This window comes from Oncorhynchus masou, chromosome 24 (genome assembly GCF_036934945.1).
Source record: "Oncorhynchus masou masou isolate Uvic2021 chromosome 24, UVic_Omas_1.1, whole genome shotgun sequence".
In the NCBI taxonomy this organism is placed as follows: Eukaryota; Metazoa; Chordata; class Actinopteri; order Salmoniformes; family Salmonidae; genus Oncorhynchus; species Oncorhynchus masou.
In genome coordinates, this window is record NC_088235.1 from 4,586,042 (window position 1) to 4,612,824 (window position 26,783).

At 49.0% G+C, this 26,783-nt stretch overlaps 1 protein-coding gene across 1 annotated transcript in view; it reads right to left on the minus strand.

The window, feature by feature from the left end:
* The window catches only part of LOC135513368 (EH domain-binding protein 1-like), a 204,031-nt gene that overhangs the window by 145,969 nt on the left and 31,279 nt on the right, over nt 1-26,783 (minus strand). The window contains exons 3-5 of the mRNA XM_064936294.1: nt 24,062-24,119; nt 23,529-23,624; nt 18,333-18,386 (exon numbers count right to left, since the gene is read on the minus strand). Of these exons, the coding sequence (XP_064792366.1) occupies nt 18,333-18,386; nt 23,529-23,624; nt 24,062-24,119 (208 nt within the window). The remainder of the gene's footprint in view (nt 1-18,332; nt 18,387-23,528; nt 23,625-24,061; nt 24,120-26,783) is intronic.

The following is a 26,783-nucleotide window of genomic DNA, read 5'->3' on the forward strand; positions in this document are numbered from 1 at the left end:
TAGTGGGTATCTGCCTAATTCTGCTCTGCATGCATTATTTGGTGTTTTACATTGTACACGGAGGATATTTTTACAGAATTCTGCATGCAGAGTCTCAATTTGGTGTTTGTCCCATTTTGTGAATTCTTGGTTGGTGAGTGGACTCCAGATTTCACAACCATAAAGGCCAATGGGTTCTATAACTGATTCAAGTATTTTTAGCCAGATCCTAATTGGTATGTTGAAATTTATGTTCCATTTGATGGCATACAAAGGCGCTTCTTGCCTTGTCTCAGCTCCTCTCCCTCGCACTGGCCTGCCTGCCTCCTCTCTCTCTCCCACACTCTGGCCTGCCTGCCTCCTCTCTCTCTCTCCCTCACTCTGGCCTGCCTGCATCCTCTCTCTCTCCCACACTCTGGCCTGCCTGCATCCTCTCTCTCTCCCTCACTCTGGCCTGCCTGCCTCCTCTCTCTCTCCCTCACTCTGGCCTGCCTGCCTGCATCCTCTCTTTCTCCCTCACTCTGGCCTTCCTGCCTCCTCTCTCTCTCCCTCACTCTGGCCTGCCTGCCTCCTCTCTTTCTCCCTCACTCTGGCCTGCCTGCCTCCTCTCTCTCTCCCTCACTCACTCTGGCCTGCCTGCCTGCCTGCCTCCTCTCTCTCTCTCCCACACTCTGGCCTGCCTGCCTCCTCTCTTTCTCCCTCACTCTGGCCTGCCTGCCTGCATCCTCTCTTTCTCCCTTACTCTGGCCTGCCTGCCTGCCTGCCTCCTCTCTTTCTCCCTCACTCTGGCCTGCCTGCCTCCTCTCTCTCTCCCTCACTCTGGCCTGCCTGCCTGCCTCCTCTCTCTCTCCCTCACTCTGGCCTGCCTGCCTGCCTGCCTCCTCTCTTTCTCCCTCACTCTGGCCTGCCTGCCTGCATCCTCTCTCTCTCCCTCACTCTGGCCTGCCTGCCTGCCTCCTCTCTCTCTCCCACACTCTGGCCTGCCTGCCTGCCTCCTCTCTCTCTCCCTCACTCTGGCCTGCCTGCATCCTCTCTCTCTCCCACACTCTGGCCTGCCTGCCTACCTCCTCTCTCTCTCCCTCACTCTGGCCTGCCTGCATCCTCTCTCTCTCCCACACTCTGGCCTGCCTGCCTGCCTCCTCTCTCTCTCACTCACTCTGGCCTGCCTGCCTCCTCTCTCTCTCCCACACTCTGGCCTGCCTGCCTCCTCTCTCTCTCCCACACTCTGGCCTGCCTGCCTGCCTCCTCTCTCTCTCCCTCACTCTGGCCTGCCTGCCTCCTCTCTCTCTCCCACACTCTGGCCTGCCTGCCTGCCTCCTCTCTCTCTCCCTCACTCTGGCCTGCCTGCATCCTCTCTCTCTCCCACACTCTGGCCTGCCTGCCTGCCTCCTCTCTCTCTCCCTCACTCTGGCCTGCCTGCATCCTCTCTCTCTCCCTCACTCTGGCCTGCCTGCCTCCTCTCTCTCTCCCTCACTCTGGCCTGCCTGCATCCTCTCTTTCTCTCCCACACGCTAGCCTGCCTGCCTGCCTCCTCTCTTTCTCTCTCCCTCATGCTCTTCACCAGAGATCTGCATGTAATGATGAGATGCTCATGTCTCTGCTCTAACAATGGGAGTCGTTGTCCCAAAGGCAGGAAGGCAGGCGACAAGCTAAGGTCCAATATAAACCCATAGAAACGCATTAGGTTTACGTTGGAACGGTTTGGCCAGAGTGAAACACACACACTGAAACACAGAGTACACACACACACACACACACACACTGAAACACAGAGTACACACACACACACACACACACACACACACACAGAAGTGCGGTTGTAACTTTTTTTTAAACACACCAGAAGCTCAAATTAATCCCAATTTGTCGAACGAGGAAAACTTTGGGGATTTCATACTTCATACCAGCTTTTGTCACCTTTGCGTGAATAGACAGGCTGAAATAATTGTGTTTTTCTTCCATGAGGCCCACTGGCCCACTCATCTCACACAACCCACTGGCCTACGTAATGACACACACACACACTCATCTCACACAACCCACTGGCCTACGTAGAGGCACACACTCACACACACTCATCTCACACAACCCACTGGCCTACGTAGAGGCACACACTCACTCATCTCACACAACCCACTGGCCTACGTAATGACACACACACTCACTCATCTCACACAACCCACTGGCCTACGTAATGACACACACACACACTGGCCGACGTAGAGGCACACACTCACTCATCTCACACAACCCACTGGCCTACGTAATGACACACACACTCACTCATCTCACACAACCCACTGGCCTACGTAATGTCTCCTAGTAGGAGGTAAGCGCACCACAACCCTGGGGACAATACTGAGGACAGGATACAGTGTGTGTGTGTGTGTGTGTGTGTGTGTGTGTGTGTGTGTGTGTGTGTGTGTGTGTGTGTAGAGGTTCACAAATAAAAGGTCACTTCAGAGAGAGAGACCAGAGCTCACTTCAGAGAGAGAGACCAGAGCTCACTTCAGAGAGAGAGACCAGAGCTCACTTCAGAGAGAGAGACCAGAGCTCACTTCAGAGAGAGAGACCAGAGCTCACTTCAGAGAGAGAGACCAGAGCTCACTTCAGAGAGAGAGAGACCAGAGCTCACTTCAGAGAGAGAGAGACCAGAGCTCACTTCAGAGAGAGAGAGAGAGAGAGACCGGAGCTCACTTCAGAGAGAGAGACCGGAGCTCACTTCAGAGAGAGAGACCGGAGCTCACTTCAGAGAGAGAGACCAGAGCTCACTTCAGAGAGAGAGACCAGAGCTCACTTCAGAGAGAGAGACCAGAGCTCACTTCAGAGAGAGAGAGAGAGACCGGAGCTCACTTCAGAGAGAGAGAGAGAGAGAGAGAGAGACCAGAGCTCACTTCAGAGAGAGAGAGACACCAGAGCTCAATTCAGAGAGAGAGACCGGAGCTCACTTCAGAGAGAGAGACCAGAGCTCACTTCAGAGAGAGACCAGAGCTCACTTCAGAGAGAGACCAGAGCTCACTTCAGAGAGAGACCAGAGCTCACTTCAGAGAGAGACCAGAGCTCACTTCAGAGAGAGAGACCAGAGCTCACTTCAGAGAGAGAGACCAGAGCTCACTTCAGAGAGAGAGACCAGAGCTCACTTCAGAGAGAGAGACCAGAGCTCACTTCAGAGAGAGAGACCAGAGCTCACTTCAGAGAGAGAGACCAGAGCTCACTTCAGAGAGAGACCAGAGCTCACTTCAGAGAGAGAGACCAGAGCTCACTTCAGAGAGAGAGACCAGAGCTCACTTCAGAGAGAGAGACCAGAGCTCACTTCAGAGAGAGAGAGACCAGAGCTCACTTCAGAGAGAGAGAGACCAGAGCTCACTTCAGAGAGAGAGACCAGAGCTCACTTCAGAGAGAGAGACCAGAGCTCACTTCAGAGAGAGAGACCGGAGCTCACTTCAGAGAGAGAGACCAGAGCTCACTTCAGAGAGAGAGACCAGAGCTCACTTCAGAGAGAGAGAGAGACCGGAGCTCACTTCAGAGAGAGAGAGAGAGAGAGAGAGAGAGAGAGAGAGAGAGAGAGACCAGAGCTCACTTCAGAGAGAGAGAGAGAGAGAGAGAGAGAGACACCAGAGCTCACTTCAGAGAGAGAGAGAGACACCAGAGCTCACTTCAGAGAGAGAGAGAGACCGGAGCTCACTTCAGAGAGAGAGAGAGAGACCGGAGCTCACTTCAGAGAGAGAGAGAGAGACCGGAGCTCACTTCAGAGAGCGAGAGAGAGACCGGAGCTCACTTCAGAGAGAGAGAGAGAGAGAGACCGGAGCTCACTTCAGAGAGAGAGAGACCGGAGCTCACTTCAGAGAGAGAGAGAGAGAGACCGGAGCTCACTTCAGAGAGAGAGAGAGACCGGAGCTCACTTCAGAGAGAGAGAGGGACCGGAGCTCACTTCAGAGAGAGAGAGAGACCGGAGCTCACTTCAGAGAGAGAGAGAGACCGGAGCTCACTTCAGAGAGAGAGAGAGACCGGAGCTCACTTCAGAGAGAGAGACCGGAGCTCACTTCAGAGAGAGAGAGAGAGAGCGGAGCTCACTTCAGAGAGAGAGAGAGAGAGCGGAGCTCACTTCAGAGAGAGAGAGAGAGCGGAGCTCACTTCAGAGAGAGAGAGACCGGAGCTCACTTCAGAGAGAGAGACCGGAGCTCACTTCAGAGAGAGAGAGACCGGAGCTCACTTCAGAGAGAGAGAGACCGGAGCTCACTTCAGAGAGAGAGACCGGAGCTCACTTCAGAGAGAGAGACCGGAGCTCACTTCAGAGAGAGAGACCGGAGCTCACTTCAGAGAGAGAGAGACCGGAGCTCACTTCAGAGAGAGAGAGACCGGAGCTCACTTCAGAGAGAGAGAGAGAGCGGAGCTCTCTTCAGAGAGAGAGAGAGAGCGGAGCTCACTTCAGAGAGAGAGAGAGCGGAGCTCACTTCAGAGAGAGAGACCGGAGCTCACTTCAGAGAGAGAGAGACCGGAGCTCACTTCAGAGAGAGAGAGACCGGAGCTCACTTCAGAGAGAGAGACCGGAGCTCACTTCAGAGAGAGAGAGACCGGAGCTCACTTCAGAGAGAGAGAGACCGGAGCTCACTTCAGAGAGAGAGAGACCGGAGCTCACTTCAGAGAGAGAGAGAGAGCGGAGCTCACTTCAGAGAGAGAGAGAGAGCGGAGCTCACTTCAGAGAGAGAGAGAGCGGAGCTCACTTCAGAGAGAGAGACCGGAGCTCACTTCAGAGAGAGAGAGACCGGAGCTCACTTCAGAGAGAGAGACCGGAGCTCACTTCAGAGAGAGAGACCGGAGCTCACTTCAGAGAGAGAGAGACCGGAGCTCACTTCAGAGAGAGAGACCGGAGCTCACTTCAGAGAGAGAGAGAGACCGGAGCTCACTTCAGAGAGAGAGAGAGACCGGAGCTCACTTCAGAGAGAGAGAGACCGGAGCTCACTTCAGAGAGAGAGAGAGAGACCGGAGCTCACTTCAGAGAGAGAGAGAGACCGGAGCTCACTTCAGAGAGAGAGAGACCGGAGCTCACTTCAGAGAGAGAGACCGGAGCTCACTTCAGAGAGAGAGAGAGAGACCGGAGCTCACTTCAGAGAGAGAGAGAGACCGGAGCTCACTTCAGAGAGAGAGAGACCGGAGCTCACTTCAGAGAGAGAGAGACCGGAGCTCACTTCAGAGAGAGAGAGACCGGAGCTCACTTCAGAGAGAGAGAGACCGGAGCTCACTTCAGAGAGAGAGAGAGAGAGAGAGCGGAGCTCACTTCAGAGAGAGAGAGAGAGAGCGGAGCTCACTTCAGAGAGAGAGAGAGAGAGCGGAGCTCACTTCAGAGAGAGAGAGACCGGAGCTCACTTCAGAGAGAGAGAGACCGGAGCTCACTTCAGAGAGAGAGAGACCGGAGCTCACTTCAGAGAGAGAGAGACCGGAGCTCACTTCAGAGAGAGAGACCGGAGCTCACTTCAGAGAGAGAGAGAGACCGGAGCTCACTTCAGAGAGAGAGACCGGAGCTCACTTCAGAGAGAGAGAGACCGGAGCTCACTTCAGAGAGAGAGAGAGCGGAGCTCACTTCAGAGAGAGAGAGAGCGGAGCTCACTTCAGAGAGAGAGAGAGCGGAGCTCACTTCAGAGAGAGAGAGACCGGAGCTCACTTCAGAGAGAGAGAGACCGGAGCTCACTTCAGAGAGAGAGACCGGAGCTCACTTCAGAGAGAGAGAGACCGGAGCTCACTTCAGAGAGAGAGAGACCGGAGCTCACTTCAGAGAGAGAGAGACCGGAGCTCACTTCAGAGAGAGAGAGACCGGAGCTCACTTCAGAGAGAGAGAGAGACCGGAGCTCACTTCAGAGAGAGAGAGACCGGAGCTCACTTCAGAGAGAGAGAGACCGGAGCTCACTTCAGAGAGAGAGAGAGAGACCGGAGCTCACTTCAGAGAGAGAGAGAGAGACCGGAGCTCACTTCAGAGAGAGAGAGACCGGAGCTCACTTCAGAGAGAGAGAGACCGGAGCTCACTTCAGAGAGAGAGAGAGACCGGAGCTCACTTCAGAGAGAGAGAGACCGGAGCTCACTTCAGAGAGAGAGAGAGACCGGAGCTCACTTCAGAGAGAGAGAGAGAGACCGGAGCTCACTTCAGAGAGAGAGACCGGAGCTCACTTCAGAGAGAGAGAGAGACCGGAGCTCACTTCAGAGAGAGAGAGAGACCGGAGCTCACTTCAGAGAGAGAGAGACCGGAGCTCACTTCAGAGAGAGAGACCGGAGCTCACTTCAGAGAGAGAGAGAGACCGGAGCTCACTTCAGAGAGAGAGAGACCGGAGCTCACTTCAGAGAGAGAGAGAGACCGGAGCTCACTTCAGAGAGAGAGAGAGAGAGACCGGAGCTCACTTCAGAGAGAGAGAGAGAGAGAGACCGGAGCTCACTACAGAGAGAGAGAGACCGGAGCTCACTTCAGAGAGAGAGAGACCGGAGCTCACTTCAGAGAGAGAGAGACCGGAGCTCACTTCAGAGAGAGAGAGAGAGAGACCGGAGCTCACTTCAGAGAGAGAGAGAGACCGGAGCTCACTTCAGAGAGAGAGAGAGACCGGAGCTCACTTCAGAGAGAGAGAGAGACCGGAGCTCACTTCAGAGAGAGAGAGAGAGACCGGAGCTCACTTCAGAGAGAGAGAGAGACCGGAGCTCACTTCAGAGAGAGAGAGACCGGAGCTCACTTCAGAGAGAGAGAGAGAGACCGGAGCTCACTTCAGAGAGAGAGAGACCGGAGCTCACTTCAGAGAGAGAGAGACCGGAGCTCACTTCAGAGAGAGAGAGACTTCAATGGAGTGCAGGAGGAGAGAGGAGAGACAGAGAGAGACAGAGAGAGACAGAGAGAGGAGAGACAGAGAGAGGAGAGACAGAGAGAGACAGAGAGAGACAGAGAGAGGAGAGACAGAGAGAGGTCAAATGAAGTCAAATGTCTGCTGTTTGCTGATGATCTGGTGCTTCTGTCACCAACCAAGGAGGGCCTACAGCAGCACCTAGATCTTATGCACAGATTCTGTCAGACCTGGGCCCTGACAGTAAATCTCAGTAAGACCAAAATAATGGTGTTCCAAAAAAGGTCCAGTCACCAGGACCACAAATACAAATTCCATCTAGACACCGTTGCCCTGGAGCACACAAAAAACTATACATACCTTGGCCTAAACATCAGCGCCACAGGTAACTTCCACAAAGCTGTGAACGATCTGAGAGACAAGGCAAGAAGGGCATTCTATGCCATCAAAAGGAACATAAATTTCAACATACCAATTAGGATCTGGCTAAAAATACTTGAATCAGTCATAGAGCCCATTGCCCTTTATGGTTGTGAGGTCTGGGGTCCGCTCACCGACCAAGACTTCACAAAATGGGACAAACACCAAATTGAGACTCTGCACGCAGAATTCTGCAAAAATATCCTCCGTGTACAACGTAGAACACCAAATAATGCATGCAGAGCAGAATTAGGCCGATACCCACTATCAAAATCCAGAAAAGAGCTGTTAAATTCTATAACCACCTAAAAGGAAGCGATTCCCAAACCTTCCACAACAAAGCCATCACCTACAGAGAGATGAACCTGGAGAAGAGCCCCCTAAGCAAGCTGGTCCTGGGGCTCTGTTAACTAACACACCCTACAGAGCCCCATGACAGCAGCACAATTAGACTTAACCAAATCATGAGAAAACAAAAAGATAATTACTTGACACATTGGAAAGAATTAACAAAAAAACAGAGCAAACTAGAATGCTATTTGGCCCTACACAGAGAGTACACAGCGGCAGAATACCTGACCACTGTGACTGACCCAAAACTAAGGAAAGCTTTGACTATGTACAGACTCAGCGAGCATAGCCTTGCTATTGAGAAAGGCCGCCGTAGGCAGACATGGCTCTCAAGAGAAGACAGGCTATGTGCTCACTGCCCACAAAATGAGGTGGAAACTGAGCTGCACTTCCTAACCTCCTGCCCAATGTATGACCATATTAGAGAGACATATTTCCCTCAGATTACACAGATCCAAAGAATTTGAAAACAAATCCAATTTTGAAAAACTCCCATATCTACTGGGTGAAATTCCACAGTGTGCCATCAGAGCAGCAAGATGTGTGACCTGTTGCCACGAGAAAAGGGCAACCAGTGAAGAACACGCACCATTGTAAATACAACCCATATCTATGCTTATTTATTTTATCTTGTGTCCTTTACCATTTGTACATTGTAAAAACACTGTATATATATATATATATATATATAATATGACATTTGTAATGTCTTTATTGTTTTGAAACTTCTGTATGTGTGATGTCTACTGTTAATTTTTATTGTTTATTTCACTTTATATATTATCTACCTTACTTGCTTTGGCAATGTTAACACATGTTACCCATGCCAATAAAGCCCCTTGAATTGAATTGAATTGAGAGGAGAGACAGAGAGAGAAGATAAACAGACAGAGATAATATGGTGTATTCCAAAACAAAGTTAACAGTAAGACAGGCTAGAAAACCTACTGATACTGAGTGTTAACAGACAACGACTCTGGTCTTATTGTGTTCCTCGGGATGTGTGTGAACTGTCCCCAAGGCTTTGAAAAGGAGATCCCATCTCCTGCTTTGGTTAATACTCAAACACTTAGCGGTTAAATCTAGAACACACACACACAATAGAACCATGCAGCACAATGCTGCCGTCAAAAATAGCCCTTCAATCTTTTGACCCCTCAATTTCACCGCGTTTTGATAACACGGGTCCGTTTGAAGCCAGGTGAAAGGGACGACGAGCATGCAATATAGAGATACTACTGAATAGTCATTTACAGTCTCTGACACTTCTCATCTTCTTCCTCTAAAGAGAGGAAGGAAAGAAAGAGACAGAGAGAGAGAGAGAGAGAGAGAGAGAGAGACAGAGAGAGAGAGAGAGAGAGAGAGAGAGAGAGAGACAGACAGAGAGAGAGAGGGACAGAGAGAGAGAGGGACAGAGAGAGAGAGGGACAGAGAGACAGAGAGAGACAGAGAGAGAGAGAGAGGGACAGAGAGAGAGAGAGACAGAGAGAGAGACAGAGAGAGAGACAGACGGAGAGAGAGAGGGACAGAGAGACAGAGAGAGACAGAGAGAGAGAGAGGGACAGAGAGAGAGAGAGGGACAGAGAGAGAGAGGGACAGAGAGAGAGATGGAGAGAGGGACAGAGAGAGAGAGAGAGAGAGAGACAGAGAGACACAGAGACAGAGACAGAGACAGAGACAGAGACAGAGACAGAGAGAGAGACAGAGACAGAGACAGAGACAGAGAGAGAGACAGAGAGAGAGAGACAGAGAGAGAGAGAGACAGAGAGAGAGAGACAGAGAGAGAGACAGAGAGAGAGACAGAGAGAGAGAGACAGAGAGAGAGAGACAGAGAGAGAGAGACAGAGAGAGTGGGTGACAGATAGAGAGAAAGGTGACGTTTGACACTGCCATTTTCAATGACAAAATCCAATCTGGGAGCAGCGATGATAATTGGACAGACAGACAGGGGGATTAAGAGTGGAGGGCCTCCAGATTAAACCACGTCTCGGTCAGACTGAGGAATCTGGAATTTCATCATCTCAGAGGGGGAGGACAATAGCTTATTCTTCCCTTTCTCCTCTCCTCTCTGATGAGGGGTCAGGAAAACTCACCTTTCCTCTTCTCCTCCTCTTTCTCCTTCTATCTCCCTGGCTGCATTCATTCATTGAGCAAAATATATATATGAACTAACCCAGATAGCGGGTTCTGATTTTAGAGTAGACTGCCCTGGTCGACACAGACAGAAGCCCCCGCACAGATAGGACACACACACACAGATAGCACACACACACAGATAGCACACACACACACACACAGATAACACACACACACACAGATAGGACACACACACACAGATAGGACACACACACACACAGATAGGACACACACACACACACAGATAGTACACACACACACACAGATAGTACACACACACACACACACATACAGTGACGCAGACAGATCCCTGGGCAGACGATGCTGTGTGAGTGTTTTAGTGCCTATGTTGTACTGCCCTCTGGTGGCTGAGGACACCACCAGCCTCTACAGAGTGACTGCCTAATGGAAGGAAAGGGACCCAGATCTCTGCTCTGATTGGTCTCTTGAGGTCTGACATCACATAGTAACACATTGGTGTCGGCCTACTGGCTACTAGAGAAATAAAATGCAGAGCATGCATGATGCGTTTAACTTGTCATCCATTCAGTATGTCATCCATTCAGTCAGTATGTCATCCATTCAGTATGTCATCCAGTCAGTCAGTATGTCATCCAGTCAGTCAGTATGTCATCCATTCAGTCAGTCAGTCAGTATGTCATCCATTCAGTTAGTTCAGTCAGTCAGTATGTCATCCATTCAGTCAGTATGTCATCCATTCAGTTAGTTCAGTCAGTCAGTATGTCATCCATTCAGTCAGTCAGTCAGTATGTCATCCATTCAGTTAGTTCAGTCAGTCAGTATGTCATCCATTCAGTCAGTATGTCATCCATTCAGTTATTTCAGTCAGTCAGTATGTCTTATATATATGTACAATATATCCCATTTAGCAGACGCTTTTGTCCAAAGCGACTTACAAGTCGGCTGGGGCCACTACTTTTACATATGGGTGGCCCCAGCGGGAATCGAACCCACGACGCTTGGCGTTGCAAGCGCCATGCTCTACCGACTGAGCCACACAGGACCGTCTTCAATTCAGTCAGTCAGTATGTCATCCATTCAGTTAGTTCAGTCAGTCAGTATGTCATCCATTCAGTCAGTCAGTATGTCATCCATTCAGTTAGTTCAGTCAGTCAGTATGTCATCCATTCAGTTAGTTCAGTCAGTCAGTATGTCATCCATTCAGTTATTTCAGTCAGTCAGTATGTCATCCATTCAGTTATTTCAGTCAATCAGTATGTCATCCATTCAGTTATTTCAGTCAATCAGTATGTCATCCATTCAGTCAGTCAGTCAGTATGTCATCCATTCAGTCAGTATGTCATCCATTCAGTCAGTATGTCATCCATCCATCCATTCAGTCAGTCAGTCAGTATGTCATCCATTCAGTCAGTCAGTATGTCATCCAGTCAGTCAGTATGTCATCCATCCATCCATTCAGTCAGTATGTCATCCAGTCAGTCAGTCAGTATGTCATCCATTCAGTCAGTTCAGTCAATCAATATGCCTTCCATGCAGTCATGTGTTTGTGTTGCAATAGGAACTAAATCAAAGAGAATAGAACAGTCTCATCAGTGTGTTGATTGAAATCAGTGTGTTGATTGAAACCAGTGTGTTGATTGAAACCAGTGTGTTGATTGAAACCAGTGTGTTGATTGAAACCAGTGTGTTGATTGAAACCAGTGTGTTGATTGAAACCAGTGTGTTGATTGAAATCAGTGTGTTGATTGAAACCAGTGTGTTCAAAATGATTTGAATTCTCCAAAGGTCTTTCACCTACCGACAGACAGAGTGGGATTCACTACAACAGTCAAAAGACCGAATGTAAAGGCCTACAGTCCCCCAAACACTGTCGGATTCATTATGTTACAGGATCACTGCAGTAGACAATTCTATGTTACATAACACACAACAGCATGGCCCATTTAGATAGCGGAATAGGCCCATTTAGATAGCGGAATAGGCCCATTTAGATAGCGCAATAGGCCCATTTAGATAGCGGAATAGGCCCATTTAGATAGCGCAATAGGCCCATTTAGATAGCAGAATAGGCCCATTTAGATAGCGGAATAGGCCCATTTAGATAGCGGAATAGACCTATTTAGATAGCGGAATAGGCCCATTTAGATAGCGCAAGAGGCCCATTTAGATAGCGCAAGAGGCCCATTTAGATAGCGCAAGAGGCCCATTTAGATAGCGGAATAGGCCCATTTAGATAGCGGAATAGGCCCATTTAAATAGCGGAATAGGCCCATTTAGATAGCGGAATAGGCCCATTTAGATAGCAGAATAGGCCCATTTAGATAGCGGAATAGGCCCATTTAGATAGCGGAATAGGCCCATTTAGATAGCGGAATAGGCCCATTTAGATAGCGGAATAGGCCCATTTAGATAGCGGAATAGACCTCTTTAGACAGTGGAATAGACCTCTTTAGACAGTGAAATAGACCTCTTTAGACAGTGGAATAGACCTATTTAGACAGTGAAATAGACCTCTTTAGACAGTGGAATAGACCTATTTAGACAGTGGAATAGACCTATTTAGACAGCGGAATAGACCTATTTAGACAGCGGAATAGACCTATTCAGACAGCGGAATAGACCTATTCAGACAGCGGAATAGACCTATTTAGACAGCGGAATAGACCTATTTAGACAGCGGAATAGACCTAGTCTAAATCATATTGACTTTCTATTTTGCAGCTCAGGCAGTTAATCTAGACAAGGCTCTCCTGTGTCTTTAAAAAAATATATTTTATTTAACCTTTAACTCGGAAGTCATTTAAGAACAAATTCTTAATTGCAATGACGGCCTACTCCGGCCAAACCCGGGCGACGCTGGTCCCCCCCCCCAGCTGAGTAATCTGCTGCCAACTAGTCCTGTCAGTCTGTCAGGAAGTCTGATGTTCGTCTCAACTTGGAGCACCGTCCTCTCAACCTCTTCAGTTCCACATCTTCCCCCATATCCCCCTTTCTCTCGCTCTGTTTCTCCTCTTATTTATACCTCACCCCTCTCTCCGCTCCTCCCTCCCTCCCTTCCCTCTATCTCTTTCCCCTCCTGTCCTCTTCCATCTCCCCCGTGTTCTCGTCCTCTCTCTCGCTCTCCTCTTCCCCAGCTATCTTACTCCCTCTAAGATCTGTCACCCTTCTGTCTCTCTCCCTCTCTTCCCCCTCTCCTCTCCTCTGTGTGAGGTAGGAGGGGTGCCTCCTCCTACATACCTCCCCCTCTACATACCTCTCCCCCTCCCCCTCTACATACCTACCTCTCTACATACCTCTCCATACCTCTCCCTCTCTACATAAAACTCTACATATCTCCCCCTCTACATACCTCTCCCCCCCTCTCTACATACCCCTCCCCCTCTACATACCTCTCCCCCCCTCTCTACATACCCCTCCCCCTCTACATACCCCTCCCCCTCTACATACCTCTACATACCTCTCCCCCTCTACATACCTCTCCCCCTCTACATACCTCTCCCCCTCTACATACCTCTCCCCCTCTACATACCTCTCCCCCTCTACATACCTCTACATACCTCTCCCCCTCTACATACCTCTCCCCCTCTACATACCTCTACATACCTCTCCCCCTCTACATACCTCCACATACCTCTCCCCCTCTACATACCTCTCCCCCTCTACATACCTCTACATACCTCTCCCCCTCTACATACCTCTCCCCCTCTACATACCTCTACATACCTCTCCCCCTCTACATACCTCTCCCCCTCTACATACCTCTCCCCCTCTACATACCTCTCCCCCTCTACATACCTCTCCCCCTCTACATACCTCTCCCCCTCTACATACCTCTACATACCTCTCCCCCTCTACATCCCTCTACATACCTCTCCCCCTCTACATACCTCTCCCCCTCCCTATCTACATACCCCTCCCCCTCCTTCTCTACATACCCCTCCCCCTCCCTCTCTACATACCCCTCCCCCTCCCTCTCTACATACCCCTCCCCCTCCCTCTACATACCCCTCCCCCTCCCTCTCTACATACCCCTCCCCCTCCCTCTCTACATACCCCTCCCCCTCCCTCTCTACATACCCCTCCCCCTCCCTCTCTACATACCCCTCCCCCTCCCTCTCTACATACCCCTCCCCCTCCCTCTCTACATAAACCTCCCCCTCCCTCTCTACATACCTCTCCCTCTCCACATACCTGCCCTCCCTCTCTACATACCTGTCCCTCTACATATTTCCCCCTCTCTACATACCTGTCCCTCTTTACATACCTCCCCCTCTCTACATACCTCCCCCTCTCTACATACCTCCCCCTCTCTACATACCTCCCCCTCTCTACATACCTCCCCCCTAACTTTCTACATACCTCTCCCTCCCTCTCTACATACCTCTCCCTCCCTCTACATACCTCTCCCTGCCTTTCTACATACCTCTCCCTCCCTTTCTACATACCTCCCCCTCCCTCTCTACATACCTCTCCCCCTCCCTTTCGACATACCTCTCCCTCCCTCTCGACATACCTCTCCCTCCCTCTCGACATACCTCTCCCTCCCTCTCGACATACCTCTCCCTCCCTCTCGACATACCTCTCCCTCCCTCTCGACATACCTCTCCCTCCCTCTCGACATACCTCTCCCTCCCTCTCGACATACCTCTCCCTCCCTCTCGACATACCTCTCCCTCCCCACACCTCTCTACCTCTGTATACGTCTGCATGCAGTCTCAATTGGGTTTTTGTCCCATTTAGTGAATTCTTGGTTAGTGAGTGGACCCCAGACCTCACAACCATTCTCCCTCCCCCTCCCTCCACCCCTCTCCCCCTCCCTCTCCCCCTCCTCTTCCCCACCCCTCTTCCCCTCCTCTTCCCCACCCCTCTTCCCCTCCTCTTCCCCTCTTCCCCACCCGTCTCCCCCTCCTCTTCCCCTCTCCCCTCCTCTTACCCTCTCTCCCACCCCTCTTCCCCTCTCCCCCACCCCTCTCCCCCTCCTCTTCCCCTCCACCCCTCCTCTCCCTCTTCCCCTCCACCCCTCTCCCCCTCTTCCCCTCCACCCCTCTCCCCTCCTCCCCACCCCTCTCCCCTCTTCCCCTCCCTCCACCCCTCCTCCCCACCCCTCCCCAACCATGTTTTTGTAGTTCCACCTTTGCAATACATTCAGTTCCTTCTCAATCCTTCACCAAGAGACCAGTAAGAGTTGAAGAAGCCCACCTTGTCCTGTTCTCCAGAAACAAAAGCCCTTCTCTCTTCTTTTCAAACCGTGTGTTTCCTGCCACTACTGTCATTTCCCTTGTCTTCTGTAAGACCCCTGAGATGAGAAGTGTCAGGGGTATTAACCTCTGAACTTGACCTTCACAGGAACGGATCACAAGCAGAACTAACATGTGAAACAGATCATTGACAGAGAACAGATGATGATGCTATTGGGGAGGCATGGGAGGGAGAGAGAGGAAGATGAGGTAGAGGAGTGAGAGAGGGGAAGAGATGAGGGGGAGGAGAGGGGGAGAGGAAGAGATGGGGAGATGAGGGGGGAATGGAGGTAGAGAGGAGGGAGAGAGAGGAAAATGAGGTAGAGGAGTGAGAGAGGGGAAGAGGTGAGGGGGGGGAGAGGGGGAGAGGAAGATATGGGGAGATGAGGGGGAGAGAGGTAGATAGAGGTAGAGAGAGAGGGGGAACGAGGGAGTAAGAAAAGGGAACGAGGGAGTAAGAGATGAAGGGAGAGAGAGTGGAAGAGGGGAAGAGAGGGGAAGAGAAGGTGAGTTGAGGGGAGAGAGAGAGAGGGGAAGAGAGGGGAGAGAGAGGGGAAGAGAGGGGAGAGAGAGGGGAAGAGAGGGGAGAGGGGAGATAGAGGGGAGAGGGGAGAGAGGGGAGAGGGAGAGAGGGGAGAGGGGAGAGAGGGGAAAGGGGAGAGAGGGGAAAGGGGAGAGGGGGGAGAGAAGAGGCGAGAGGGGGGAGAGAGGAAGAGGGGAGATGAGATGAGGGAAGGGGAGATGAGGGAAGGGGAGAGAGGAAGAGCGAAGAAGAGCGAGGAAGAGCGAGGAAGAGCGAGGAAGAGCGAGAAAGAGCGAGAAAGAGCGAGAAAGAGCGAGAAAGAGCGAGAAAGAGAGAGGAAGAGAGAGGAAGAGAGAGGAAGAGAGAGGAAGAGAGAGGAAGAGAGAGGAAGAGAGAGGAAGAGAGAGGAAGAGAGAGGAAGAGAGAGGAAGAAAGAGGAAGAGAGGGGGAGAGAGGGGGAGAGAGAGAGCGAGAGAGAGGAAGAGGGGAGAGAGAGAGGGAGAGAGAGGAAGAGGGGGGATCAAGATGAAGAGAGGGTGGGATCAAGATGAAGAGAGGGGGGGATGAAGGAGGGAAGGGGAGAGGGGATGGAGAGACATTTTTGGAGAGATACTAGTGGACTGGCTTCATGCTAACCAGGAGTCTCCTACCTATCTGTTTCCCTCCCAGTGGAAAACACACAATATAATGGTGCCGTGCCAGGGGTCAATATAATGGTGCCGTGCCAGGGGTTCCACACAGGGACGGTCAGACTGGGGAAAGTCCGGACGGGACCTTCCAGCACGAGAAGAAGAAAGCTCTTCCCGACCTGAGACTGAACTCCCCAAGGTGGACTCAGTCTTTGAACACACACAGTGAAGGTATGTGTGTCCTACGACAAACACTCTCACATGATGTTCCGAACTCCACTTCATTCCCCGTCAATGGAGATGCACTGAATGTTTTTACTTTAGGACTGAAAATTAATATCAGTCTGACCACTAGATGGCAGCATGTGAACATCTAAATGCCAGACCAGTACAGCCCATATAGCCCTGTCCAGCCCAGACGAGCCCAGCCCTGTCCATATAACCCTGTCCAGCCCATATCGCCCAGCCCTGTCCAGATAGTCCAGTCCATATAGCCCATATAGTACAGCCCATATAGTCCAGTCCATATAGCCCATATAGCCATGTCCATATATAGTCCAGTCCATATAGTCCATATAGCTCAGCCCATATAGTCCAGTCCATATAGCCCAGTCCATATAGCCCATATAGTCCAGTCCATATAGCCCAGTCCATATAGCCCAGTCCATATAGCCCATATAGTCCAGTCCATATAGTCCAGTCCATATAGTCCAGTCCATATAGTCCAGTCCATATAGCCCATATAGCCCAGTCCATATAGCCCAGTCCATATAGCCCAGTCCATATAGCCCAGTCCATATAGCCCAGTCCATATAGCCCATATAGTCCAGTCCATATAGGCCATCCCATATAGTCCAGTCCATATAGCCCATATAGCCCAGTCCATATAGCCCAGTCCATATAGCCCAGTCCATATAGCCCAGTCCATATAGCCCAGTCCATATAGCCCATATAGTCCAGTCCATATAGTCCAGTCCATATAGCCCATATAGTCCAGTCCATATAGCCCATATAGTCCAGTCCATAGAGTCCAGTCCATATAGCCCAGCCCATATAGCCCATATAGTCCAGTCCATATAGCCCGGCCCATATAGTCCATATAGTCCAATCCATATAGTCCAGTCCATATAGCACAGCCCATATAGCCCAGCCCATATAGTCCAGTCCATATAGCCCAGTCCATATAGCCCATATAGTCCAGTCCATATAGCCCAGTCCATATAGTCCCGTCCATATAGTCCCGTCCATATAGTCCCGTCCATATAGTCCAGTCCATATAGTCCAGTCCATATAGTCCAGTCCATATAGCCCATATAGCCCAGTCCATATAGTCCAGTCCATATAGCCAATATAGCCCAGTCCATATAGCCCAGTCCATATAGCCCAGTCCATATAGTCCATATAGCCCAGCCCATATAGTCCATATAGCCCAGCCCATATAGTCCAGTCCATATAGCCCATATAGTCCAGTCCATATAGTCCAGTCCATATAGTCCAGTCCATATAGCCCAGTCCATATAGCCCAGTCCATATAGCCCAGTCCATATAGCCCAGCCCATATAGCCCAGTCCATATAGCCCAGTCCATATAGCCCAGTCCATATAGCCCAGTCCATATAGCCCAGTCCATATAGCCCAGTCCATTTAGTCCAGATAGCCCAGTCCATATAGTCCAGTCTATATAGCCCATATAGTCCAGTCCATATAGCCCATATAGCCCAGTCCATATAGCCCATATAGCCCAGTCCATATAGTCCAGTCCATATAGCCCATATACTCCAGTCCATATAGCCCAGTCCATATAGCCCATATAGCCCAGTCCATATAGCCCATATAGCCCAGTCCATATAGCCCAGTCCATATAGTCCAGTCCATATAGCCCATATAGTCCAGTCCATATAGCCCAGTCCATATAGTCCATATAATCCAGCCCATTTAGTCCAGTCCATATAGCCCAGTCCATATAGCCCATATAGTCCAGTCCATACAGCCCATATAGTCCAGTCCATACAGCCCATATAGTCCAGTCCATATAGCCCATATAGCCCATATAGCCCAGCCCATATAGTCCAGCCCATATAGCCCATATAGTCCAGTCCATATAGCCCAGCCCATATAGTCCAGTCCATATAGCCCATATAGCCCAGTCCATATAGCCCATATAGTCCAGTCCATATAGCCCAGCCCATATAGTCCAGTCCATATAGCCCATATAGCCCAGTCCAGCATAAGTGATGGGAGAGGTAATGTGTACTCACATTTTCTATGACAAACGTCCACTCCTTGTCTTCAAACTCCTCTGCGTGGGGGTCCTAGGAGAGAGGAGAGGAAACAACACGGAGGTATTCAGAATCCTTCCTTTTCCACAGTTCGTTACCTTACAGCCTTATTCCCTCAATCTACACACAACACCCCACAATGACATTAATGCAAGTTAGTGCGAGGTTGACCACCAGAAGGCATCTTTGAGAAGCATTTAATAGTCTCCCATATTGGCATTACTAGAGAATTAAAAACCTGTTTTTGTAATAACCGAGCACAGGGGATTGATTTCTAGAAATTTGATTCATATTATGGTGTTTTATTCCGTGGAAAACGAAACCCTCTGGGTTTCCGTTAGGTTGGCGTGGAACATATGTCGCTGTACACCGTGATGGTCGGGAGTAGGCTACAGCATAAGAGGATTGGAGAATTGTAAATTCATATCTAAGGGGCATAACATTTCCACACCCTAATTGTAGTGTAACCAATACTCATTTCGCCTATGGTAGGCTGACAGAATATCTACGAATATATATTTTTTTCCAATGACGTGACTCTCCGCCAATAATTATAATTGTTTCTTTCTGGAGAAACCTCACTTGACTATTTAGCAGACATCACTTGCTTATATTGAGTCAACACATACGGTTGAAGTCGGAAGTTTAAATACACTTAGGTTGGAGTCATTGAAACTCGTTTTTCAACCACTCTACAAATTTCTTGTTAACAAACTATAGTTTTGGCAAGTCGGTTAGGACATCTACTTTGTGCATGACACAAGTAATTTAACCAACAATTATTTACAGACACAACCTTATGAATACAGGCCCTGACTACTATACAACATGATGAATACAGGCCATGACTACTATACAACATGAATACAGGCCCTGACTACTATACAACATGATGAATACAGGCCCTGACTACTATACAACATGATGAATACAGGCCCTGACTACTATACAACATGATGAATACAGGCCCTGACTACTATACAACATGATGAATACAGGCCCTGACTACTATACAACATGATGAATACAGGTCCTGACTACTATACAACCTGATGAATACAGGCCCTGACTACTATACAACCTGATGAATACAGGCCCTGACTACTATACAACCTGATGAATACAGGCCCTGACTACTATACAACCTGATGAATACAGGCCCTGACTACTATACATGATGAATACAGGCCCTGACTACTATACAACATGATGAATACAGGCCCTGACTACTATACAACATGATGAATACAGGCCCTGACTACTATACAACATGATGAATACAGGCCCTGACTACTATACAACATGATGAATACAGGCCCTGACTACTATACAACATGATGAATACAGGCCCTGACTACTATACAACATGATGAATACAGGCCCTGACTACTATACAACATGATGAATACAGGCCCTGACTACTATACAACATGATGAATACAGGCCCTGACTACTATACAACCTGATGAATACAGGCCCTGACTACTATACAACCTGATGAATACAGGCCCTGACTACTATACATGATGAATACAGGCCCTGACTACTATACAACATGATGAATACAGGCCCTGACTACTATACAACCTGATGAATACAGGCCCTGACTACTATACAACCTGATGAATACAGGCCCTGACTACTATACAACCTGATGAATACAGGCCCTGACTACTATACAACATGATGAATACAGGCCCTGACTACTATACAACATGATGAATACAGGCCCTGACTACTATACAACATGATGAATACAGGCCCTGACTACTATACAACCTGATGAATACAGGCCCTGACTACTATACAACATGATGAATACAGGCCCTGACTACTATACAACCTGATGAATACAGGCCCTGACTACTATACAACCTGATGAATACAGGCCCTGACTACTATACAACCTGATGAATACAGGCCCTGACTACTATACAACCTGATGAATACAGGCCCTGACTACTATACAACATGATGAATACAGGCCCTGACTACTATACAACCTGATGAATACAGTCCCTGACTACTATACAACCTGATGAATACAGGCCCTGACTACTATACAACCTGATGAATACAGGCCCTGACTACTATACAACCTGAATACAGGCCCTGACTACTATACAACATGATGAATACAGGCCCTGACTACTATACAACATGATGAATACAGGCCCTGACTACTATACAACCTGATGAATACAGGCCCTGACTACTATACAACCTGATGAATACAGGCCCTGACTACTATACAACCTGATGAATACAGGCCCTGACTACTATACAACCTGATGAATACAGGCCCTGACTACTATACAACATGATGAATACAGGCCCTGACTACTATACAACCTGATGAATACAGGCCCTGACTACTATACAACCTGATGAATACAGGCCCTGACTACTATACAACCTGATGAATACAGGCCCTGACTACTATACAACATGATGAATACAGGCCCTGACTACTATACAACATGATGAATACAGGCCCTGACTACTATACAACATGATGAATACAGGCCCTGACTACTATACAACATGATGAGTACAGGCCCTGACTACTATACAACCTGATGAATACAGGCCCTGACTACTATACAACCTGATGAATACAGGCCCTGACTACTATACAACATAATGAATACAGGCCCTGACTACTATACAACATGATGAGTACAGGCCCTGACTACTATACAACATGATGAATACAGGCCCTGACTACTATACAACATGATGAATACAGGCCCTGACTACTATACAACATGATGAATACAGGCCCTGACTACTATACAACCTGATGAATACAGGCCCTGACTACTATACAACATGATGAATACAGGCCCTGACTACTATACAACATGATGAATACAGGCCCTGACTACTATACAACATGATGAATACAGGCCCTGACTACTATACAACATGATGAATACAGGCCCTGACTACTATACAACATGAATACAGGCCCTGACTACTATACAACCTGATGAATACAGGCCCTGACTACTATACAACATGAATACAGGCCCTGACTACTATACAACATGATGAATACAGGCCCTGACTACTATACAACATGATGAATACAGGCCCTGACTACTATACAATCTGATGAATTCAGGCCTTGACTACTATACAACCTGATGAATACAGGCCCTGACTACTATACAACATGATGAATACAGGCCCTGACTACTATACAACATGATGAATACAGGCCCTGACTACTATACAACCTGATGAATACAGGCCCTGACTACTATACAACCTGATGAATACAGGCCCTGACTACTATACAACCTGATGAATACAGGCCCTGACTACTATACAACATGATGAATACAGGCCCTGACTACTATACAACATGATGAATACAGGCCCTGACTACTATACAACCTGATGAATACAGGCCCTGACTACTATACAACCTGATGAGTACAGGCCCTGACTACTATACAACATGATGAGTACAGGCCCTGACTACTATACAATCTGATGAATACAGGCCCTGACTACTATACAACCTGATGAATACAGGCCCTGACTACTATACAACATGATGAATACAGGCCCTGACTACTATACAACATGATGAATACAGGCCCTGACTACTATACAACATGATGAATACAGGCCCTGACTACTATACAACCTGATGAATACAGGCCCTGACTACTATACAACCTGATGAATACAGGCCCTGACTACTATACAACATGAATACAGGCCCTGACTACTATACAACATGATGAATACAGGCCCTGACTACTATACAACATGATGAATACAGGCCCTGACTACTATACAACGTGAATACAGGCCCTGACTACTATACAACATGAATACAGGCCCTGACTACTATACAACCTGATGAATACAGGCCCTGACTACTATACAACCTGATGAATACAGGCCCTGACTACTATACAACATGAATACAGGCCCTGACTACTATACAACATGATGAATACAGGCCCTGACTACTATACAACGTGAATACAGGCCCTGACTACTATACAACATGAATACAGGCCCTGACTACTATACAACCTGATGAATACAGGCCCTGACTACTATACAACCTGATGAATACAGGCCCTGACTACTATGTGAGTTGTGACAGATTAGATTTGTACCTTTTTGCTTCAAAACCAGGCAAGTCTGTCAACAAGAGATCAGCATGTTGACATAAGTCTCTCTCACACACACACACACACACACACACACACACACACACACAGAGAGAGAAAACACACACACACACAGAGAGAGAGAAACACACACACACACAGAGAGAGAGAAACACACACACACACAGAGAGAGAGAGAAACACACACACACAGAGAGAGAGAAACACACACACAGAGAGAGAGAAACACACACACAGAGAGAGAGAAACACACACACAGAGAGAGAGAGAAACACACACACACAGAGAGAGAGAGAAACACACACACACAGAGAGAGAGAAACACACACACAGAGAGAGAGAGAAACACACACACAGAGAGAGAGAAACACACACACAGAGAGAGAAACACACACACAGAGAGAGAGAAACACACACACAGAGAGAGAGAAACACACACACAGAGAGAGAGAAACACACACAGAGAGAGAGAAACACACACACACAGAGAAACACACACACACACACAGAGAGAAACACACAAACACACACAGAGAAACACACACACAGAGAAACACACACACACAGAGAGAGAAACACACACACACAGAGAAACACACACACACACAGAGAGAAACACACACACACACACAGAGAGAAACACACACACACAGAGAGAGAAACACACACACACACAGAGAGAAACACACACACACAGAGAGAAACACACACACACACACACACACACACACACACACACACAGAGAGAAACACACACACACACACACACACACACAGAGAGAAACACACACACACACACACACACACAGAGAGAGAGAAACACACACACACACAGAGAGAGAGAAACACACACACACACACACACACACACAAAGAGAGAGAAACACACACACAAAGAGAGAGAAACACACACAAAGAGAGAGAAACACACACAAAGAGAGAGAAACACACACACAAAGAGAGAGAAACACACACACATATATATAAAGAGAGAGAAACACACAGAGAGAAAAGCCACCTTGAAGAGTGTGACAGAGATTTCTACGTTTTCCGGGACAGGCCACACCACCACTCCTCGGTAGGGGTTCTTGATGCCTGGCTGCCAACTGTGAGCCTGGGGAGAGATGGAGAGTGTTGATTTACTTTACCTTTTCTATTAGAACAACATTGTATTTCGACATAATATTTTGTGAGTGTAACGTTTACTGCACATTTCTGATTATTTCTATTTCGTTTATTATCTATTTCACCTGCTTCGGCAATGTTAACATATGTTACCCATGTCAATAAAGCCATTTTAATTGAATTGAGAGAGAGAGACAGAGGGAGACCGAAAACACAATATATACACTTTTTTTTTAAATCACTCAATATAACATCAAACATTTACACAAACAGAAACCCATGAAGGGTGCAGACCAACAGGTAAACTCTGAAGAAATATTATAGAACGCTGTACACTATACATCTCCACAGTGATGTAGCCTACTTCCTGCCTCCTACGACCAGGCCCAGCTAAACAGCCTAAAGTGCTGCCAAGACAAAACACACCTTGGAGGATTTCCGTCGGCTCCTGCGAGTCCACACCACCACCAGCTTGTCTGGTTGCCTGGAAAAGAACAGAGGAGGGATGAGAAGAGGACAGTGTGGAGGAGGGATGAGAAGAGGACAGTGTGGCGGGAGGAGGAGGGATGAGAAGAGGACAGTGTGGAGGAGGGATGAGAAGAGGACAGTGTGGCGGGAGGAGGAGGGATGAGAAGAGGACAGTGTGGCGGGAGGAGGAGGGATGAGAAGAGGACAGTGTGGCGGGAGGAGGAGGGATGAGAAGAGGACAGTGTGGCGGGAGGAGGAGGGATGAGAAGAGGACAGTGTGGCGGGAGGAGGCAGGGATGAGAAGAGGACAGTGTGGCGGGAGGAGGAGGGATGAGAAGAGGACAGTGTGGAGGAGGGAGGGGGTGAGAAGAGGACAGTGTGGAGGAGGGATGAGAAGAGGACAGTGTGGCGGGAGGAGGAGGGATGAGAAGAGGACAGTGTGGCGGGAGGAAGAGGGATGAGAAGAGGACAGTGTGGCGGGAGGAGGAGGGATGAGAAGAGGACAGTGTGGAGGAGGGATGAGAAGAGGACAGTGTGGAGGGGGGATGAGAAGAGGACAGTGTGGAGGAGGGATGAGAAGAGGACAGTGTGGAGGAGGGATGAGAAGAGGACAGTGTGGAAGAGGACAGTGTGGAGGAAGGAGGAGGGATGAGAAGAGGACATTGTGGAGGAGGGATGAGAAGAGGACAGTGTGGAGGAGGGATGAGAAGAGGACAGTGTGGAGAAAGGAGGAGGGATGAGAAGAGGACAGTGTGGCGGGAGAAGGAGGGATGAGAAGAGGACAGTGTGGAGGAGGGATGAGAAGAGGACAGTGTGGAAGAGGACAGTGTGGAGGAAGGAGGAGGGATGAGAAGAGGACAGTGTGGAGGAAGGATGAGAAGAGGACAGTGTGGAGGAGGGATGAGAAGAGGACAGTGTGGAGGAGGGATGAGAAGAGGACAGTGTGGAGGAGGGATGAGAAGAGGACAGTGTGGAGGAGGGATGAGAAGAGGACAGTGTGGAGGAGGGATGAGAAGAGGACAGTGTGGAGGAGGGATGAGAAGAGGACAGTGTGGAGGAGGGATGAGAAGAGGACAGTGTGGAGGAGGGATGAGAAGAGGACAGTGTGGAGGAGGGATGAGAAGAGGACAGTGTGGAGGAAGGATGAGAAGAGGACAGTGTGGAGAAAGGAGGAGGGATGAGAAGAGGACAGTGGAGAAAGGAGGAGGGATGAGAAGAGGACAGTGTGGAGAAAGGAGGAGGGATTAGAAGAGGACAGTGTGGAGAAAGGAGGAGGGATGAGAAGAGGACAGTGTGGAGGAAGGAGGAGGGATTAGAAGAGGACAGTGTGGAGATAATCATATCACAGATTACAGATGTAATAACGGAAAGAACAAAAGTTTGACTTGTGTCCCCAGTAGCCTCGTCTTTCCATGATTCAATCGATCATATTTTATAAAGCCCTTTTTACATCAGCAGGGTGCTTCACAGACACCCAGCCGAGACCCTCAATTCCTAATGCTCTGTGTGACACTATGTGACACTATGTCCATACGATGTTTGGTTACGTTCCACAACCAAACGCACTCCCCTGGAAACAACCAAACGCACTCCCCTGGAAACAACCAAACGCACTCCCCTGACCACAACCAAACGCACTCCCCTGACCACAACCAAACGCACTCCCGTGACCACAACCAAACGTACTCCCCTGGAAACAACCAAACACACTCCCGTGACCACAACCAAACACACTCCCCTGGCCACAACCAAACACACTCCCCTGACCACAACCAAACACACTCCCCTGACCACAACCAAACGCACTCCCGTGACCACAACCAAACGTACTCCCCTGGAAACAACCAAACACACTCCCGTGACCACAACCAAACACACTCCCGTGGAAACAACCAAACACACTCCCGTGACCACAACCAAACACACTCCCGTGGAAACAACCAAACACACTCCTCTGACCACAACCAAACGCACTCACGTGACCACAACCAAACGTACTCCCCTGGAAACAACCAAACACACTCCCCTGACCACAACCAAACACACTCCCCTGGAAACAACCAAACACACTCCCCTGACCACAACCAAACACACTCACCTGGAAACAACCAAACACACTCCCCTGACCACAACCAAACACACTCCCCTGGAAACAACCAAACACACTCCCGTGACCACAACCAAACACACTCCCCTGGAAACAACCAAACACACTCCCGTGACCACAACCAAACACACTCCCCTGGAAACAACCAAACACACTCCCCTGACCACAACCAAACACACTCCCCTGGAAACAACCAAACACACTCCCCTGGAAACAACCAAACACACTCCCCTGGAAACAACCAAACACACTCCCCTGGAAACAACCAAACACACTCCCCTGGAAACAACCAAACACACTCCCCTGGAAACAACCAAACACACTCCCCTGGAAACAACCAAACACACTCCCCTGGAAACAACCAAACACACTCCCCTGGAAACAACCAAACGCACTCCCCTGGAAACAACCAAACGTACTCCCCTGGAAACAACCAAACACACTCCCGTGACCACAACCAAACGCACTCCCGTGACCACAACAAAACGCACTCCCCTGACCACAACCAAACGCTCCCCTGGAAACAACCAAACGTACTCCCCTGGAAACAACCAAACGTACTCCCCTGACCAC